The sequence below is a fragment of the Moschus berezovskii genome, chromosome 1 (assembly GCF_049115385.1).
Source record: "Moschus berezovskii isolate FMDL1 chromosome 1, NW_MosBer_1.0, whole genome shotgun sequence".
Classification (NCBI taxonomy): domain Eukaryota; kingdom Metazoa; phylum Chordata; class Mammalia; order Artiodactyla; family Moschidae; genus Moschus; species Moschus berezovskii.
This window is the reverse complement of record NC_142460.1, coordinates 17364590-17385314: the sequence shown is the minus strand read 5'-3', so window position 1 is coordinate 17385314 and position 20725 is coordinate 17364590. Positions and strand designations below refer to the sequence as shown.

The following is a 20725-nucleotide window of genomic DNA, read 5'->3' as shown; positions in this document are numbered from 1 at the left end:
GCAAGACACCTGCAGGCTCTGTTCTCTGCTCAGGGAATGGGAGTCCAGAAACACTGTGCTGTTCACGTGTACTCTTGTCAGCTGACAGAGTTGATTCTAATGATGTAGTGTCATTTTCTGTCCGTCTCCTGGAGTTTGGTTAGGGTTATGGTCATTGTCCACAGCAGGTCTGTCCTCTTTTTTTCTGTTCTACATTTGATGACTGTAAAGGAGAGGAATGGTTCTTAGGCATTCATGGCCCATGAGTGTAGTACAATCAGTATTCCCTCTAGTGTGGGCTCCAGGTGTGGTCCTAAAGGAATACTTTTAAACACAACATCGGTCTTGAGGTTTTAATAGTCTGTATGTTTCTTTTGTTGATTTAAAATGTGTCTTACTTTTTTCTTTAATAGTGGATAAGAGTTCTGAAGAAGACTGTTTAAGCAGGTAGGATTTGACAGATTTTTAAAAATTGCATGTGTTACTAAGAGAACACGCAGAGAAGAGAAGCTGATGTTTGCTGAGTGTTCTACCCTGGGTTAGAGACTGCATTATGTGCTTACCATTTGTGACCGCATGGAGTCATCGGAGCAGCTTTGGAAAGTAACTGTGTCCTACTTTTACTTAATTAGGCAACTGTGATTCGGGGAGGTTGACGAATTGACCCATGATTCCATGGTTAAAATGAGTTGACCTGTGATTTGACAGCTGGCCTACCTGGCTGCAACATCCACGCTCGTGTCCCTCAGCAGAGACTGAGAGGTACCCGTGCAGCCTATCAGTGAAACATATAAATTAGTTCTTTGACTTGTGTCCATTTTAAGTTTCAGACATTGCGGGGCACTCCTGTACTCCCTCTACAGTAAAGGGGAGGAATGGGGCTTCTCCATAAGTGATTTCCCTGCTGAAGGACCAAGACTGCCATTCTTGATGGATGCAGATTAGTCTCTGAACCAGGGACAAACAATGGAGAAGGAGCAGCATATCCTCCTGCTTTAAGTCATCAGGTTTATTCTACTTTGGGCAAGCAAAAGTTATGTCAGTCCATCAATTAGATTTTCAGTTCAGCTATTAGGACTTGGTGAAAACATATTATTTTCAGGCTCTGCCAATATATTGGAGAAGGAAATTGCAACCCACTCCAGTGTTCTTGCCTGGATAATCCCAGGGATGGCGGAGCCTGGTGGGCTGCCGTCTATGGGGTTGCACAGAGTCGGACACGACTGGAGCGACTTAGCAGCAGCAGCAGCAGCCAATATATTGGCTGTCAGTCTTTGTTATGGAAACTAAGAATGAGTCTTAAACCTACATATGTCCTAGGGTGGGAGAGATGGAAGTAGAAATAGGTAACTAAAATCTGTTTTGGAGACTTCTCTGGGGGTGCAGTGATAAGATGGTTAATAAGACTTCTCCTTTCAATGCAGGTGGTGTGGGTTCAATCTCCTGTCGGTGGAGCCGAGATCCCACATGCCTTGGGGTCAAAAAGCCAAAACATAAAACAGAAGCAACATGGCAAGAAATTCAATGAAGACTTTAAAGATGGTCCACGTCAAAATATCTTAAAATGTTTTAAAGCAGGCCAAATTTTAATTATGTCAAGAAACTTTGTTTACTACATAGATAGCCAGACTTGCTTTTTTTTTTTTTTTTCGTTTAAAGAAATGAACTCACTCATTTTTGTTGTATGTTTTTGCTCTAAAGGCTTTCCAGCAAACCTCGTGTTGGTTCACGGCTTACATCAGATGATGAAGTCTTAGATTTTGAAACCAAGGTAAAGTGCACTCTTGTGAAGTTACTTTTTGTGCTCTGAATTTAGTTTCATGTAGTATTTACTCTTAAATTCAACAGTGGTGTCCGTCTTACTGTTTTAGTTTGTAATGGAAAGTCCTTCAGAGCAAACTATTTTATAAAAATATGACTAGTTGATTTTTTTAATTTTTAACTTTGGTAAATACTGAAGGTGGGGTGAAGAAAACAATGGGCTGGAAAATATAGAGTGACAGGAAAATAGTATTGGGAAAGGTTTTCCCACAATAAAGGAAATAGGAATTTTGGTCAAGGATAAAGAGTCGTCCTGTGAATTTTAAACCATAAGGATATGACTTTTGCAATACTCATAATGATATCTTTAGTGGATATAATTACTTATTTTAATATTCTTGGAATCTTCCTGGAGCCTTTCAGTTCCAAAACTATATAGCATATATCATCTGGTTTTGCCCCCTACCTGTGACCCCCGGACTTTATTTTGGTTTCTTAGAGTTGTTAGGAGGGCCTTTTTTTTTTTTTGTCTTTCTCTGTTTCTGTCGTGGCTCTACATTAAGACTAAAATAAAAGTTGAAATTATGGAGATTTAGAAATTTAAATTCTGTTTCTGCAAAATCCATATTATAAAGGGAATCCACTGTGTTTTCTCAAGCATTCCGTTAAGAGTATATTCACAGTTCTTCATCTCACTGAAGAATATATGTTTGCCTAAAATAATCAACAGCTATAGAAGCAGCTTCTCTTGTGGCTCAGACAGTAAAGAATCTGCCTACAATGCGGGAGACCCGGGTTCAATCCCTGGCATGGGAAGATCCCCTGGAGAAGGAAACAGCTACCCACTCCAGTATTCTGGCCTGGAGAATGCCATGGACCGTATACTCCTTGGCGTTGCAAATAGTCGGACACGACTGAGTGACTTTCACTTCATGAAAGCTGAGACTTTTAGTAACTATAAGATAAAACTTACAACTTGAGATTATTTTTTCTATTGTAGTTTAAAAAAAAACCTATTCCAAGTCCTTGTGTCACATTCTAAGACTTCAGATTTCAGACATTTTCTATTACTGTGATTTAAGTATTCATCTTACAGCCCCGTATCAGTGTAAGCTAGTGGAGTTCAGGAAACAATTGTGCATCTCCTGGAGCATGTAGCATAGGACTCGAGTGTAAGAACCATGTTAATAGTTTTTGAATGTGAATAAAGGAAGAGACAAGTGGTATCCTATATAATGTTACAGGTAACATAGTTCAGTTGAGTTATGTTGAGGAAGGAGGTCCTGCATAACAAGGAAATAAAGAAGAAACACGTGAAAAGTAAAGGGTTGCAGTATTTTTTTCAGTGTCCACCAATTGTGAGATGAGAAATTTAGGTTAAAATTTTTGACGTTTTTAGCCCCATCTTGTGTTCCATTAAATGTTTCTTTTCAAGCCATATGTCCTCCTCAGAATTTTGATTACCAGTCTATTCCCAGTGAATAGTTAAAAATATTTGTTAATCAATTTTTCTCTCTCTCAAGTAATACTTTACAACATTCAGGTACTGACTGATGACCATGTGGGTCCAATCGAGTGACACTGTTTATACTGGCAAAATTCAATTCTAATGCAGTAGTGTTTATAAACAAAACGTTTCAGAGTAATACAGATCGGTATACAAGGGCTATATTATGAACCAAAGCCTCTGTCTTTTTTTTTTTTTTTAAGTAATTAGTTTATTTTTTATTGGAGGCAAATTATTTTACAATATTATATTGGTTGGTTTTGCCATACATTGACAAGAATTCGCTCTGTCTTAAATATGTTTTATATAAATGTATGTTGATATTTTCATAAAACTTGAAGAACATTATAGATGCATAATTTATATATTAATAAAAGCATATAAAATATGCTCCCGCCCCCAATTCTTCCCAGCATCAGAGTCTTTTCCAGTGAGTCAACTCGTCACATGAGGTGGCCAAAGTATTGGAGTTTCAGCTTTAGCCTTAGTCCTTCCAATGAACACCCAGGATTGATCTCCTTTAGAATGGACTGATTGGATCTCCTTGCAGTCCAAGGGACTCCCAAGAGTCTTCTCCAGCACCACAGTTCAAAAGCATCAATTCTTCGGCCATCAGCCTTCTTCACAGTCCAACTCTCACATCCATACATGACCACGGGAAAAACCATAGCCTTGACTAGACAGACCTTGGTTGGCAAAGTAATGTCTCTGCTTTTTAATATACTATCTAGGTTGATCTTAGAAGTGCTTTTACTGAATCCCATAGGTTTTGGGTGGTCGTGTTTTTCTTGTCATTTGTTTCTAAGAATCTTTTGATTTCCCTTCTTATTTCTTCAATAACCTTTTCGTTATTTAGTAATGAATTGTTTAATCTCCATGAGTTTGTGTTTTTTGCCGTTTTTTTCTTGTAGTTGATCTCTGGTCTCATAGTGTTGTGGCCAGAGAAGATACGTGATATATTCAGTTTTTAAAATTTCCTGAGGCTTGATTTGTGCCCCAAGATGCAGTCTATCCTGAAGAATGTTCCATGTGCAGTTGAGAACAAAGTGTATTCTTCTGCATTTGGATGGAAAGTCGTGAAGATATCAGTTAGGTCCATTGGGTCTAATGTTTCATTGAAGTTTTGGGTTTCCTTATTGATTCTCTGTTTGGATGATCTGTCCATTGGTGTAAGGGGGATGTTAAAGTGCCCCACTATGACTGTGTTGCTATTGAATTCCCCTCTTATGCCTGTTAGTGTTTGCCTTGTGTATTGAGGTGCTTCTATGTTGGGGGCATAAATATTTCCAGTTGTTATGTCTTCTTCTTGGATTGACCCTTTGGTCATTATGTAGTGTCCTTCTTTGTCTCTTATAATATTCTTTATTTTAAAGTCTATTTTGTGTGAAATAAGGATTGCCACACTGGATTTCTTTTGGTTACCATTTAAATGGAATATCTTTTTCCATCCATTTACTTTCGGTCTGTATGTGTCTCTAGGTCTGAAGCGGGTCTCTTGTGGGCCGTATATATTTGGCCGTCGTTTTTGTATTCATTCAGCTATTCTGCATCTTTTGGTTGGTGCGTTGAATCCACTTACATTAAAGTAATAATCAATATATACGTTCCTGTTGACATTTTCTGAATTGTTTTGGGTTTGCTTTTGTAGGTCTTTCCTTTCTCTTGTGTTTACTGGCTGTAAATCCCTTTAGTGTTTGTTGTGAGGCTGGTGTGAAAGTGAAAGTGAAAGTCACACAGTCGTGTCCGACTCTTTGTGACCCCATGGACTGTCCATGGAGTCCTCTAGACAAGAATACTGGAGTGGGTAGCCTTTCTCTTCTCCAGGGGATCTTCCCAACCCAGGGATTGAACCCAGGTCTCCTGCATTGTAGACAGATTCTTTACCAACTGAGCCACAAAGGCTGGTTTGGCGGTGCTCAGTTCTCTTAACTTTTGCTTTGTCTGTAAAGCGTTTGATTTCTCCCTCCATTTTGAATGGGATCTTTTCAAATAGGCTTTCTATTTCTTTCTTATGTCATAGTAGTACTTTAAACTGCCTCATAATTCCATAAGCATTTCTCTTCGACAAATTAAAACTTGTCTTTTAAGGTCAATTTTAAAAGAGAGTCTTCTTGTCGCGTCTTGAATTGGTGTTTTACAATTAAACCTTTTCATTAAACTTAAAAATGCTTATTATGGTAATATGACAAACGAGTATTTGCATATATTTATGAGTATATTTTTATATCCTTGAAACATGTTGAAATATATAATTGACAATTTTAGCCTCACAGTTTTCTTCCCCTGGTATTGTTTTATTTTCAAAAGTTCAGAATTCTGCCTAGGTTTGCATTAATTATGCCAGGTTAGTATCTTTTACAAATAATTACCTTTACAGTATATGTTTTACCTGAATAAGTTTATCTATGTCTAATTCAAATGTATTTACCCAACTCCTTTCTTCTGAGTCCCTTGCACGCCTCAAAATAATTTATTACACCCCAAACTGAAGGCATTGTTCCTGACGCTTCCCTCATCCCTGACTCTTTGTAAGCTATCCCTTCATCTGTCCTCCTCATCCTAGTAGACAGCATCACAGCAGGAAAAATCCTGGACTGCAAACTTCCTTGAAAATACCACCTCCAGTCACTCAGGAAGTTCAGTATTTTCTGCCTGCTTATCATTTGTCATATCTTATCAGCATAACTCACCGTCTCCCCTATAATCTTGAAATATTCCTTTCTAGTTTTGCTACCCTGAAGTTCTTTTTTACGTTGCTGCCAGAGTAACCTTTGTAAAATATACTTGTCAATCTTTTCATTCCTCCTGGCTCTGCAGTTTGTTTTAGAATGACTGTTACCATTTTTATTTGGCTGTTCTAAAAGCCAAATTTGCTTTTTAATTCCAGTTTCATGGACACTTTGGGTGATGTAGCGCGCCTAGTGTGCTTACTGTCCACTCTGGAGCATTGCTTATAGGTTTTTTTAAATTGTATTTTTAATGCTCTCCTGTAAAATACGGTCATATTTTCTACTTCCTTCAATCTCAGTCTGAAGTTGGCTCTAAGGAGTTCATGGTCTGATCCACAGTCAGCTCCCGGTCTTGTTTTTGCTGACTGTATAGAACTTCTCCATCTTTGGCTGCAAAGAATATAATCAACCTGACTTCGGTATTGACCATCTGGTGATGTCCATGTGTAGAATCTTCTCTTCTGTTCTTGGAAGAGGGTGTTTGCTATGACCAGTGCGATCTCTTGGCAGAACTCTATGAGCCTTTGCCCTGCTTCATTCTGTACTCCAAGGCCAAATATCCAAATCGGGAAAGGGGTACATAAGGCTCTTTATTGTCACCCTGCTTATTTAACTTATACGCAGAGTAGTACATCATGAGAAACTCTGGGCTGGATGAAACACAAGCTGGAATCAAGATTGCCAGGAGAAATATGAATAACTTCAGATATGCAGATGACACCACCCTTATGGCAGAAGGCAAAGAGGAACTGAAGATCGTCTTGATGAAAGTGAAAGTGGAGAGTGAAAAAGCTGGCTTAAAACTCGACACTCAGAAAACTAAGATCATGGCATCCGGTCCCAACACTTCATGGGAAGTAGATGGGGAAACAGAGGAAACAATGACAAACTATATTTTCTAGCTCTCCAAAATCACTGCAGATGGTGACTGCAGCCATGAGATTAAAAGACACTTGCTCCCTGGAAGAAAAGTTATGACCAATCTAGACAGCACATTAAAAAGCAGAGACATTACTTGGCCAACAAAAGTCCGTCTAGTCAAAGCTATGATTTTTCCAGTAGTCATGTATGGATATGAGAGTTGGACTATAAAGACAGCTAAGCGCCAAAGAATTGATGCTTTTGAACTGTGGTGTTGGAGAAGACTCTTGAGAGTCCCTTGAACTGCAAGAAGATCCAACCGTACATCCAAAAGGAAATCAGTCCCGAATATTCATTGGAAGGACTGAGGCTGAAGCTGAAACTTTGGCCACCTGATGAGAAGAACGGACTCATTCGGAAAGACCCTGATGCTGGGAAAGATTGAAGGCAGGAAGAGAAGGGGACGACAGAGGATGAGATGGTTCGATGGCATCACCGACTCAACAGACCTGAGTTTGAATAAACTTTGGGAGTTGGTGATGGTCAGGGAGGCCTGGCGTGCTGCAGTCCATGGAGTCACAGAGAATCGGACTCAACTGAACGACTGAACTAAACTGAACTTGCTACTACCTAGTGCAGTGCAGTCTTTCCCGTCATTTGAATAAAAGTATGGCACCACCTAAAACAAAATATGTTTGTGATGATGTGATGCCTTTACTTGTTTAGTAGATCCCTGTCACCGGAAGGAAGATGACACTTGCTTTTTCCTATTTGAACCTGGTCCTCCAGTTTTGTCTCTCTTCAGTTCCCAGTACCTGTGATCTGGTTTTCCACGTGACTTGTTAACGTTGTTTTGCACCTCATGTGTTGGCTCGGGCCGCCCTTCTAGAATCCCCTCACATGCCCGGCTCTGCACTCTCCATCTTCTGAGACACAGCCCTTTGTCACAGCGGTCCTTGAGCTCACAGGTACACCTGCCTCCTCTCTCCTTGGTGCCCTTCCTGTGTTCTGTCTGCTTCAGCTGCAGAGTTGTCGGAGGATACTCTTCTGCTCTTGTTTGTTTCCCTATGTCTCTGCCTCGCCTAGACACAGAGCAGAATCCCTCTTTTCTTTACAGTTCTAACTTCTCCCAGGACACCCTACAGGACGTTGTAGACACAGTGATTGTTTGTCGTCTCACTGACGGGGTGAAGGACCAAACGAATGAATATGTTTTCTGAAGTTGGGTTTTTGTTTTATGTTGTCTTGTTTTTACAGGAAGGAGCCACAAAGCCAGAACTTGTTGAAAAAGAAAGTGATGCTATTATTGAAAGGGCTCCCCAAGAGCAAGCAAATCATGATCATTTGACTTCTGTTGATAGAGCACACAAAAATAATAGAAGTGGTAAGTTAGTGAATGCCTGTGAATGTTTTCTATACTTAAAAGCAAATATAAAGACATGTAAAGGGTATAGATCCAAATGCGATATCCATTTCATTTTAAGTACATTTCTTTTGCTCTTTTTCTTCAGAAGTGTCCCACCTACTACCAAGTTTTTCTTCCTGAAAATGCTTCAACCCTCTGAAATTCTTTTCCACTGCTTTATTTTATGGGAATATTTGTGGATAGAGATAGACTTATACGTGTCTTTAAAATTCGTAGTAGTGACTGTTCTCATTAATGTATCTGTGACTGCATTTTACAGACATGATGTCAGCCGTAGGACTGGGAGGAGAGAAAGATATAGAATCACCTTGGGATTCTGAGGTACTGTCTTCTATTATTATTTTGAAATGTAAGCCCTGAGTAATGTAAGAACATGAAAACGGGAGATGCTGTGACTTTCTCACCTTTGCATTTCCCCATTGAAACTCTTACTTTTAACCTATCTTAAGTAAAATACTTCTGTGCTAAATACTAGCACATAGTATACTTTTGTTCATTTGCAAGATTCACCTAATAAAGTCAGCGTAGTACAGAAACCAAGGCTTAGAGATCATATGGAATCCATTGAAGTTATATTTATTTGAAAATTGAAACACTATTTCAGGTCAGTCCATGGCCAAATGTATCTTTGTTTTATATCTGTGTGTGTGTGTATGGGTGTGTGTATTGCCTCTTTTTAGTGTGTGTGTGTGTGTATGTATCACCTCTTTGTGTGTGTGTGTGTGTGTGTGTGGCCTCTTTTTTAGATTCTTTCCCATATGGGCCATTGCAGAATGTTGAGTAGCATTCCCTGTTCTATACAGTAGGTCATCATTAGTTATCTATATCATACACAATAGTCTGCAGTGTGTTTCTGTCAGTCCAAGTCTCCCAACCAAATGTATGGACATGAGTACGTTTAAAACTGCTAGAGAGGGTCGGAGAGAAACAGGTCGAAATGTGGTTTTTTAACACTTGGACCTTGAAAGATAGTGCTTGACACTGGAAAGTGTTGCTGTGTGTGGATTGTCAGGTTAATCTGGAAGAAACATTTAAAGAGAAGCAAAAGCATGGGGAATAGTAATAAATATGTGGGGTTATAATAACAGTTGCTTTCAGTTCAGTTCAGTTCAGTCGCTCAGTCGTGTCTGACTCTCCGCAACCCCATGAATCACAGCACGCCAGGCCTCCCTGTCCATCACCAACTCCCGGAGTTCACTCAAACTCATGTCCACAGAGTCGGTGATGCCATCCAGCCATCTCATTCTCTGTCGTCCCCTTCTCCTCCCGCCCCCAAACTTTCCCAGCATCAGAGTCTTTTCCAGTGAGTCAACTCGTCGCATGAGGTGGCCAAAGTATTGCAGTTTCAGCTTTAGTCCTTCCAATGAACACCCAGGAATTATCTCCTTTTGAATGGACTGGTTGGATCTCCTTGCAGTATAAGGGACTCTCAAGAGTCTTCTACAGCACCACAGTTCAAAAGCATCGATTCTTTGGCGATCAGCTTTCTTCACAGTCCAACTCTCACATCCATACATGACCACGGTAAAAACCATAGCCTTGACTAGACGGACCTTGGTTGGCAAAGTAATGTCTCTGCTTTTTAATATACTATCAAGGTTGGTCATAACTTTCCTTCCAAGGAGCAAGCGTCTTTTAATTTCATGGCTGCATTCAGCATCTGCAGTGATTTTGGAGCCCAAAAAAATAAAGTCTGACACTGTTTCCACTGTTTTTCCATCTATTTCCCATGAAGTGATGGGACCAGATGCCATGATCTTTGTTTTCTGAATGTTGAGCTTCAAGCCAACCTTTTCACTCTCCTCTTTCACTTTCATCAAGAGGCTTTTGAGTTCCTCTTCACTTTCTGCCATAAGGGTACTGTCATCTGCATATCTGAGGTTATTGATATTTCTCCCGGCAATCTTGATTCCAGCTTGTGCTTCTTCCAGCCCAGCGTTCCTCATGATGTACTCTGCATAGAAGTTAAATAAGCAAGGTGACAATATACAACCTTGACGTACACCTTTTCCTATTTGGAACCAGTCTGTTGTTCCATGTACAGTTTTGACTCTTGCTTCCTGACCTGCATACAGGTTTCTCAAGAGGCAAGTCAGGTGGTCTGGGATTCCCATCTCTTTCAGAATGTTCCACAGTTTACTGTGATCGACACAGTCAAAGGCTTTGGCATAGTGAAGCAGAAATAGATGTTTTTCTGAAACTCTCTTGCTTTCTCCACGATCCAGCGGATGTTGGCAATTTGATCTCTGGTGCCTCTGCCTTTTCTAAAACTTGCTTGAACATCTGGGAGTTCACGGTTCACATACTGCTGAAGCCTTTAGCAATGTTTTAATAAGTACACACCATTTTGGATTGTTTAAGTAGCAAGGGGGCTTCCCTCGTGGCTCAGATAGTAAAGCATCTGCCTACAACGTATTAGACGAAGGTTCGATCCCTGGGTCGGGAAGATCCCCTGGGAAAGGAAATGGCAACCCACTCCAGTACTCTTGCCTGGAAAATCCCATGGATGGAGGAGCTAGGCAGGCTACTGGGGTCGCAAAGAATCGGACACGACTGAAGTGACTTAGCAGCAGCAGCAGCAGAACATAAGATGACTGAATGTAGGGGCTTGCTGGGTAGCTCAGCTGGTAAAGAATCTGCCTGCAATGCAGGAGACCCCGGTTCAACTCCTGGATTGGGAAATTTCCCTGGAGAAGGGATGGGGTACCCACTCCAGAATTGTTGGGCTTCCCTGGTGGCTCAGACAGTGAGGAATCCGCCTGCAGTGTGGGAGACCTGGGTTTGATCCCTGGGTTGGGAAGGCATGGGTTGAGGAGGGTGTGGCAACCCACCGAAGTCTTCTTGCTTGGAGAACCCCCATAGACAGAGGAGCCTGGTGGGCTACAGTCCTTGGGGTCGCAAAGAGTCAGACAGGACTTAGCACACACATAACTGGATGTAAGCAGGTAAAATGTATTAATGTATAACATAATATATAATTTGCATTAAAATTTAGGAATTGGTTCCTCTTTCTGATTAGTGTTAATTGATTTTGGCTCTTGGTCATAGAAAGTTTGTCTGTTCACCAGATATTAGTCTTTAAAACAGAAAACCAAAAACCTTCATGTAAGGGCGGACCTCAGTGGCAATTTTGACCTCTTCTCCTTCCCCCCTTCCCTTTTTCCCGCTGGCGGAAAAAACGCTGACTTTTGTACTCTGTTCCCTCATTCCCTCCCCCATTGCTGGAGTGTCCTTGATATAGCGGTTCCTAGTAGAAATCAACCCTCTCCTAACCTCCCCCCTCCTGTCCAGAAACAGCATTCTGCCCAGAAACAGCAAAATCTATTTCACTGCATCAGCCCAACCTTGAGAAGACCGGGCAATCAACCCAGTCTTGCCACCCCAGCTAAGTGACCTATGAGGGACCACCACTCCAAATCTTGCCTTATTCAGGAAAAATTTCGCTGTTTCTTCCTGTAACTCTATATAAGCTGCCTCTTGCCTTTGTTCGGGTGCGGACTTCCTCGACCTCACTTGCTTGTGTCCGGGAACCCCGCCAGGGAACGCCTTGCCACAAAAGCTTGTTAAGTCACCTGTTTGGTGTCTGAGTTCTTTTATCTAACATCATTGGGCCGTTTTGACCTTACACTTAACAGACGTGCTCTAGGGACTCCCTATATATGGTCGAGTGAGATGAACTATTTTTAAGGGAAGAAGCATTTATAACATTAAAAATCATGTAATTCATTTTCGGTAGATTTAACATGTATGAATTGTTTAATTCAATCAAACAGTTGCAAAATTGGGTTTGTGAGTGAATGTTTTTCTCCTATTTTTTGGGTAAGGCAAGTTATTTTTCACTTCTTAGTTGTGATCTGGTGATTTGTGAGTAGTTCCATATAAATTAAGAAGTTTAACAGTGAAATTTTAATAAGTTTCTGATTTTTCTTTATCCATACTGGATTAGTTAAAATTTATATTATTTGGCACACATGTACCCTGCCAGAAAAGACACCTGAAAATCAAATCAACCCAATTATTTTCCTGTCTTGCAGCTGCAGAAATTACCTCAAGAACCAGAAATGAATAAGGAATATTGTAGACAGGACAGATCTGTATGTTCAAGGCCTCCTTATGTGGAGAAGTATGAAAACATGTGGATCAAACAAGGCAAATTAGAATGGAAGGAGAAGTTAAAACCATCACAAATGCATTAAAGCAGAAGTTAGGTGAAATTTGTGAGAAATATAAAATTATTATTTGTCCTAAGGAGGAGTCACTACATGATCACCATAAAGAAGGAACAAACAGAAAGGAAATACCTCCTTCATGACAAATAATATACCTGATTGTGGGGAGAAAGATGCATTTGGAGTATCTGTCTCTCTAGTATTCCAAGTATGTCCTGAACAAAAAGAACCCAGTCTTGAAAATGTTTCTTCGTCGAATACACTGTGGGTCCCCGGGATACGCTTGTCAGTCACCTTCAAAGCTTCGTTTCAGTGAAAATAAAATAGACCTTGAAAGTGATAAACTAGATACTGAACATGTGTTTATCAAAAATGAGGAGAGTTTTTATAATGATGTAGAAAATAAAAAATTAGGGGACCAGGTAGTTACATTTGAAGTGAAAGAAGACCAAGGGTTTGATATGACAATGTCAGACAATATGAGGCAAAATCCCACTAGTCAGAAGTTAGACATCGGAGAGACACATCAGTCTAGTCTGTGGCTTGTCTGCTCCGGTAAGATGAAACACGTGACTCAAATAAAACCTCACGGTACTCCTGCTGTCGTTAAAAATACTGATAAGAAATGCAAACCAATACAGGACTGGTTCCAGAAGCTACTGCCTGCAGATAATTGCAGGGCTAGTGACGATGAAAGCGTGGAACCCGAATTAGAAGATGGGAATTCTTCTCCACCGAAGAGTCACAGAGCATCCAGAGTGTATCTCAGTAAAGAATTGCAGAAGGATATGCAGAGGTTTAAGAACGCAATAGACGTGGTACAAGTAGTGTTGTTAGCTTCAGAAAAAGAGAACATTCTGCTTCCCAAAGAGGTAGAGGTTCATTTGCTCTTGCTTTAGTTTCTCCCTTTCTGGATGATCTGGTCCATTTCGATTTTCTACTTATGCATAAGGTGCTGCTGCTGCTGCTGCTAAGTCACTTCAGTCGTGTCCGACTCTGTGTGACCCCATAGACGAAAGGCCACCAGGCTCCCCTGTCCCTGGGATTCTCCAGGCAAGAACACAGGAGTGGGTTGCCATTTCCTTCTCCAATGTGTGAAAGTGGAAAGTGAAAAGTGAAAGCGAAGTCGCTCAGTAGTGTCTGACCCTTAGCGACCCCATGGACTGCAGCCTACCAGGCTCTTCCATCCATGGGATTTTCTAGGCAAGAGTACTGGAGTGGCTTGCCATTGCCATCTCCGATGCATAAGGTGGGGTCATCTAAATAGGTACTTGTGTAGAAATAGATTATTTCTGCCATCCAAATAATAGGAATTCAGGAAACTGTTTTCATGGCTTTTGTCCTTCAATCAGTCTAATTCTGTCTCTGTCAGTCTTTCATATGGACTGGGAAACTCATGTAGCTACACACCTTGTAACGTCCTGAGCCAGAATAAGCACCGAGGAACGTGTTTAAGGACAGTGATCAACTAGGGTTTTGCAGTGTTTTTTTTTCTTTTTAACTTTGTTGGCTTAAATATAAGTTGCATTTCCACAGAATGGGAAGAAAGCAGAAACTGCGAGAAGGGACAGAAACACTCATTTCCTCTAATCTCTTCATTGTGGTTGAATATGTGTGACCTTCTCTGCTTTCCTCAGTCCCTGGGCACTTAGATATCCAACATGGCCACATCAGGATGTTTGTAATAACCAGTATATGTGCTCCCACCTATGCTTTAATCACCACTCTCAGATGTCTCTTTTGAGAGAGTCCTCTTCACTATGTTGTTTACTAAAATGTAGTAAGTTTTGACATGTGTGATTTTGTCACATAGGTAGTATATGTGTGTGTTAGAGTTGGTCAGTCGTCTCTGATTCTTTGCGACCCCATGGACTGTAGCTGGCCAGGCTCCCCTGTCCATGGATTTCTCCAGGTCAGAATATCTTTGGAGTGGATAGCTATTCCCTTCTCCACGGGATCGTCCCAACCTAGGGATCGAAGCCAGGTCTCCTGCATTGAAAGCAGATTCTTTAACATCTGAGCCACCAGGGAAGCCCAATGGTAGTATCAACCCTCAGTAAAAAAAGAAAAAAAATCAAGTGTTTATCTCCAAAAAAAAAAAAAAAACAGAAGTTTGAGATGCTGTGAGTTATTTCTTTCTTCCATAACAGATTTTTAAACTTGCTTGCTCTTTCGTTGAAGACAAAAAAACAAGAAGAAAATGTAGCTATTCTCCTTTAAAGAAAAAAGAGAATAAACCCTACCCCCAACTTACGAATTAAATTACTTTGGCAAAGTCACGCTTTTCACTTACCTGATTCATTTGAGGAATTCGTTTGGTAATTTTATCGGATTCAAGATTACAGAATTGTATCATCTCTTTTGGTGCCATAAAATGTTAGGGAATGCCACTTTGGGGGCTTTGAACAAATCATTTAACCTTTATTTTAAAGCTGTTATTGGTAAATAGTGGGGCAAAGGTAGATAGTTATTTCTATACCCTCTAGCTATAAAATTTGATGGGTATTGAATGTGGAGTTGGGAAGCATTACTTATATTCCAGAATTCCACACTAACTAAGACCTCCTCAGTTTCATTCTGCTCCTTGTGTTTTGGTAAGCTTTGGTTCGTATATCTCAGTGAACACCATCAGGTTATTGCTATCACCTGGATCCCAGTGAAAAAAGAATTGGAAAAGGCAGTGGGGAAAGAATAGCTTTAGTGCAGAAAGAAGAAAGATTGCTTTCTGTCTCTGAGGCACTAAGGTGTCACATCCTCTACATCTGACTGTTTCATGGAAAATCCAGGTGGTAAAGACCGAAGAGGGCAGATGTTGTGTGTGTTTGTGTCTCTATCTCTGCCAGTCAGATGGGGAAGACTGGATGTGAATAATTGTATCTTATTAAGAAGGCCTTTCTTGAAATTTTGGGAATTTTGTTTCTTTCCCTCAAACAGAAGCACGTTTTACAAAAATTTCAGTGACTTGTAAGTGATAAAATTAATGTAAGCACAAAAATATCTTTATCACTTAACATCAGGGCAAATGCTGAGTCAAATAATAAATTGAAAACAGAGTCTTTAGAATTAAGTCATAGCAATTGTTCTTAGTGTCAAACTTTCATTAAAGGTTGAAGAAGAAAAGAAGCACAGAAGTAGTGAAGTGGAAGCATCAGACAACGTGTGCCATGCTGCTGCACAGAGTCGATGGATTCAGCAGAAAAAGAGTGGAGGAAACCACAAGCAGGAGTTTCCTGCCATGCAGAATGAAGGTTCTGATAGGGAAGCCTCTATCAATATGCAACAGTAGGTCATTTGTTATTTTCCTGTAAAATCAAATCTAACTTGAGCTAATGCTTGTGATTGATGAATTTTATATTTTACTAGAGAGATGGTTATTTTGAATCCTCTCATCCTTTAGCCTTAATACTAGTTACTTTGTTAACATACCACCATGTTACAGTAGTAGAGTATTCTGGATTTGACTGCATGCTTGCCTTAACCAGTGTGTTGTATGTTTAAATTTATTTCGTGTCACTAATGAACGTCCTTTCATTTCAGTTTGGGGACTTCTTTCAGCGTTTCTTATGAGGTGGGACTACTGGTGATGAGCTCCCTCATGTTTTTTTGTCTGGGAAAGATTTTATTTCTCCTTCATCTGAAAGAGAGCTTTTCTGTACAGAGCACTCTTGGTTGGCAGTTTTCTCCTAGCACTTTGAGTGTGTCCTTGGATGGAGGCCAAACTGTTGTTGGTGGCAGGAGAACTGACGAGGCACCTGCCTTTCATCCTTGATGCTGACATCACCCATGTGGGTGTTTTACAAGTAAACTGCCCCCAGCCTCGCTAAATTTGATTTCCTCTTTCATGGTGGATGTGCCACTTGTCATTCTAAAAACCATCTAAATTGTTACTTTTCTCTTTGAGGGTTTTTTTTTTTTTCTTATTTATTTGGTTGCGCTGCGTCTTTGCAGCTGTGGTGCTTGGGCTTCTCATTGTGGTGGCTTCTCTTGATGCTGAGTATGGGCTCTAGGGTGCTGGCTTCAGTGGTTGTGGAGCACAGGATTCATTGCTCCACGGCATGTGCTATTTTCCCTGACCAGGGATCGAACCTGTGCCCCCTGCACTAGCAGGCAGATTCCTCAGCACTGGAGAACCAGAGAAATTCCGAAATTAAACATTACCGTATTTAAAAGCAAAACAAAAAATATAGTGTAAATCTTATTATGGCTCCTATGTCTAAGAATCATTGTGTTTAGCCAGTGGACTCCAGGTTTTCAGTGTCGCCCTTGAGGTTCTTCCCAGTGTCTTTCCAGATGCATCTCTCTACTTTCTTTCATGTGTTTTGTACTTTTCCTTCCAGGTTCCTAGGAAACAACCTAGATGTTGTGTGCCTGACCTGTGTGCTCACATTCTAATCTCCCAGTGGAATGATTTCTCGCTTTTCTCTTCCTTTTGGCCTCCTCTCTTCACTTCGTCTGTGAATCCTTCCTTATTCCACTTATGACTTTCATATGTCAACTCTTACATATCATATTGTATCATAATTGTATATCTGTGTTTGGAGGAAGAATTTGTTTTCTTGCATATGGTTGGTACTTCGTAACTGTTTTGTGAATTAATTAATGGCTTAAGATGGGTAAGAGTTGGAATTTTACAAGAATTGTTTTTTCTTTATTAGTTGAATATTTGAAAACATTGGCTTTTTTGTGGATTTTTTAAAGTAGCGATCCTGGCGTGCCCAGGAAGGAAATAGAGGAAAAGAACAATGGCAAATGGACACAAGAAGAATGTGTGATTGCACCAATATTTGGAAAGACCGATTCACTGACTGGTGGTCTGCTGCATGTGAATGATGACAGCATTTCAAGGAAAGTGGATCGAGAGGATGGCAGGTAACACGGACAAATTCTTTATTTCTAGGGGAAGAAATATTAGCACTGAATACTTCTGGAAATAGAGCAGCATAATATAGTATACAGGCCAAGAGAAGAGAATCCTCAACTCTACTGGATGAACACCACAGAATGGTTACGGAGAGGACCCGTGCCTTTGGCCGGAAGTCGTTTCAGTAAATAGTCCACTTGGAAGCTGGACTGTAGTGAATACACGTAAACGGCTCCGTAGGGAATATTTACTGGGGCAGGCAATGAAGAACTGGATGGTAGTTGAAGAGGAATGTGGAGTTCAAAGGAGTTTCTTGTTTTATATTAAGAAGGGAGCTGGTAGAGTGTGTATGCTGTTGGAAATGAGCCAGCGGAGGAAGTGTTTATTGAGTTTAATCTTGTTTGCATTTCCAATATTAGAAAGCCTATTGATTGTATGACATTATCTTTAAACTATGACAATAAATTAACTGTACATTATTATTATTGTACATGCTTATTATGTACATATGTACTTCTGTGCATATGTAGTTTTGGGGAAGGGCTTGTTCATTGGCTCTGAAGCATAATATTCTTATGTAAATGAATATGTAGATGACTACTTAAATCATATATAGAATTTTTTAAATTATATAATCATGAATTTACAGATATTTAGGTTATACTGAATAGGATTTAATCATTCCTTGATGATTCTAGTTGATAGTGTCATCGAGGGTAGCTCTGATTGTGTAAGTGCTGTGAAACATCACATCATGTTAACTTCATTCAAAAGGGGAGGATTTTGTTTATTTTCAGTAGAAACAATTAACAATCTTGTACGCTTTATTACTTCGGATGATAAATATCTAAATGAGAAAAACCATGCTTCCTGTACTGAAAGTGTCGTTAACACATACTGTGTGCTCCACGTGTCTATGTCGGAAGCATAAAGAAACAGCAGAATGCTTGAATGAATGTGTATTGATGAATTTCTTTACAAAAAGCAAATCTTTATTGAAAGTCGATTTCCAATATTGCCTACATCTAGAGTCTTTTTGTTTTGTTAGAAATATGTTTTTAGATTCAGAATTATCATTTGTAGTTATAGCTACACATGAGATAATAATATAGATTCCTTTGGTCTCATATTACTTAAAAAGACTTGACCCGGAGGGAGGATAGGGGGAGGAGGGAGGGGGGAGGGGGGTTCAAGAAGGGGAACACATGTACACCCGGGGCGGGTTCATATCAATGTATGGCAAAACCAATATAATATTGTAAAGTAATTAGCCTCCAAAAAAAAAAAAAGTTCAAGCTCAAGCCAATTAAATAAATAAATAAAAAGAATTTTCAGTATCACTTTCTCAGCATATTTTGGAACAGCAGCATTCATGCCAGATTTCCTAGGTTTGAATTCTGGGGTGTTGGTGAACTGCTGTGTGGTCTTGGGCAAGTGCCTCAGCCTTTCTTTGCTCCGTTTCTTCCTAGCTAAAAGATCTAATATATTACCTATCTCCCAGAATGACCGTGAGGCTTAAAATGCCTTTATGGCATGTCAAATGCTTGTAATAATGCATAGCCATTGCATAATAAGCCCTCAAAAAGCTAATAACATCGTGAAAAAAAATGGGTTTCTTTCTTATAAGGACTTAGGGAATACTTCTGAGATAGGTTTTATTGCCATAACAGTCAGTTCTTATTAAAAATGACAACTGCAAAACACCCCTGGTATACTACTTCTATCACATAACGCCAGTAATGTTAGGATTTTCCTTTTCCTTTGATCTAAATTTAATGTTTTATTACTATTACAGATATATTTTCTTTGTCCTTTAATGCTACTCTTTTTTATTGTTTCATCCTTTTATAGAAATTACTTATGAATGCAAGGATGTTATATAAAACACAAACGTTTAGTTATTGCTTATGTTTTTGAGTTATTAAATTTTAGCCTGAAAACAATCATTTCTTTTTTTTTTAGGCCTGCAAGGAAAACAGCATATGAAAAGAAGAAGGTATAGTAAAATGAAAAAAATTAACTTTTAACGTATATTATTCTCTAAAAAATACTTCGTAAAAGGAATAGTGGCAAAAGAGAAAATCTTCCTTTGTTAAAAAGACATTTACTTTGAAAACATAATTTAGAAACTCTGTTGATGAAGTTATCCTTTTGATAAAAACCTGTTCTTTTAAGAAGCCTCTGCTTTTGCTTTGAGAAAGGGATTTATCACCTTTGTACACTGGGTGTATTTTATACATATTTTAAGGACATTGTGAAACAGTATTGTTCATGTGTAGGTCAAAGAACAAAGTGATCACCTGAATTCCCTTGATGATTTAACTCAGTCATCTGAAACTGCTTCCGAGGATGGCGACATGCTTTCCTCTAAAAATTCCCCGTTGCCATCTGGCAGGTGCCTGAGCGTCGTGGACCCCTCCCTCTGTGCCCGTCAGCCCTCCAGTCCACCTGCCCCGTGAACAGCTCAGAGCTGGTTCCAGCTTTCCCAGCTGAGTTCTCCCTCACAGTAGAGTCCTCCAGGCCGGGTGTGGTTAACTGGCATCCTCGAGAGGTGCAGGAATGCTCCCCGTGGATTTTTTCCAGCAGTTGGTAGAAGCCAGACACTCTTGAAGTTGATTGTCCTTCATTCTGCAGAGTTCTCGAGTGGCATCTCAGAGCAGAGGAATTCACTGCCCCAACCGATGTCCCTCTCAAACACGGCCTGGGTCCCATCCCCGAGGTCCTGGCCGCAGATCTGCCACAACGAAAAGCTCTCGGGAAGAACTGGGAAAGTAGTATTTGTAATTCAAATCCATTTGTCTACAGCAGTCAGGTAGGGACACACGATGGCCTCACTCAAGGAGAGTGAGAGCTTTAATATTTTCCATAGAAATTGATCTCAAAATTTTTGTGACTGTCTCGCAGAGCCGGGGCCCTGATTGTGGTTTAGGCCAGGCAGACCGTATGAGCTCCACCGACGACTGCGATACCCGACCAAGTCCCTCTGCTCTGGAGTGAGCGTGTCGGTCACACCACGCATGTCATCATCTTCAGTGTTTAAATCAGAGTCTGTTCTTGACTCCACTGTCACTTTTGTAACCAGTACCCTATCAACCGCCTTTTCATATCACTTACAGTTTTTCAATTCGTAAAAACTGCGACATCTGTTGTAAAAATTGTTTTGTACACTTTAAAAAGTAGTTTCTTTAGAATAAACTTATAAAAGTCCCCCTCCCACCAAGGGAAAAAAAAATAAAATCTCTTGCTACTAACGGTAGCTATTCTGGTATTTGGTAGTGATTTCCCTTCCTTGGTGGATGATTAGGTTAGTTTATCACTTCCACAGAAGGTAAGGCGAGAACTGTAGGCAGTTCAGAGACCATGCTTTGGAAGTCATTCTTGTGCCTGTGAGAAAATGACCCTCTGCTCTGTGGAGTGTCCTGTGTCAGACAA

At 40.1% G+C, this 20725-nt stretch overlaps 1 protein-coding gene across 1 annotated transcript in view; it reads left to right on the top strand.

Moving 5' to 3' along the window:
• Positions 1-517: 517 nt before the first annotated feature.
• The window catches only part of LOC148778674 (ankyrin repeat domain-containing protein 26-like), a 38152-nt gene continuing 17944 nt past the window's right edge, over positions 518-20725 (top strand). The window contains 5 exon segments of the mRNA XM_088835515.1: positions 518-582; positions 1681-1750; positions 15539-15714; positions 17134-17301; positions 19256-19289. Of these exon segments, the coding sequence (XP_088691641.1) occupies positions 533-582; positions 1681-1750; positions 15539-15714; positions 17134-17301; positions 19256-19289 (498 nt within the window). The 5' untranslated portion in view covers positions 518-532.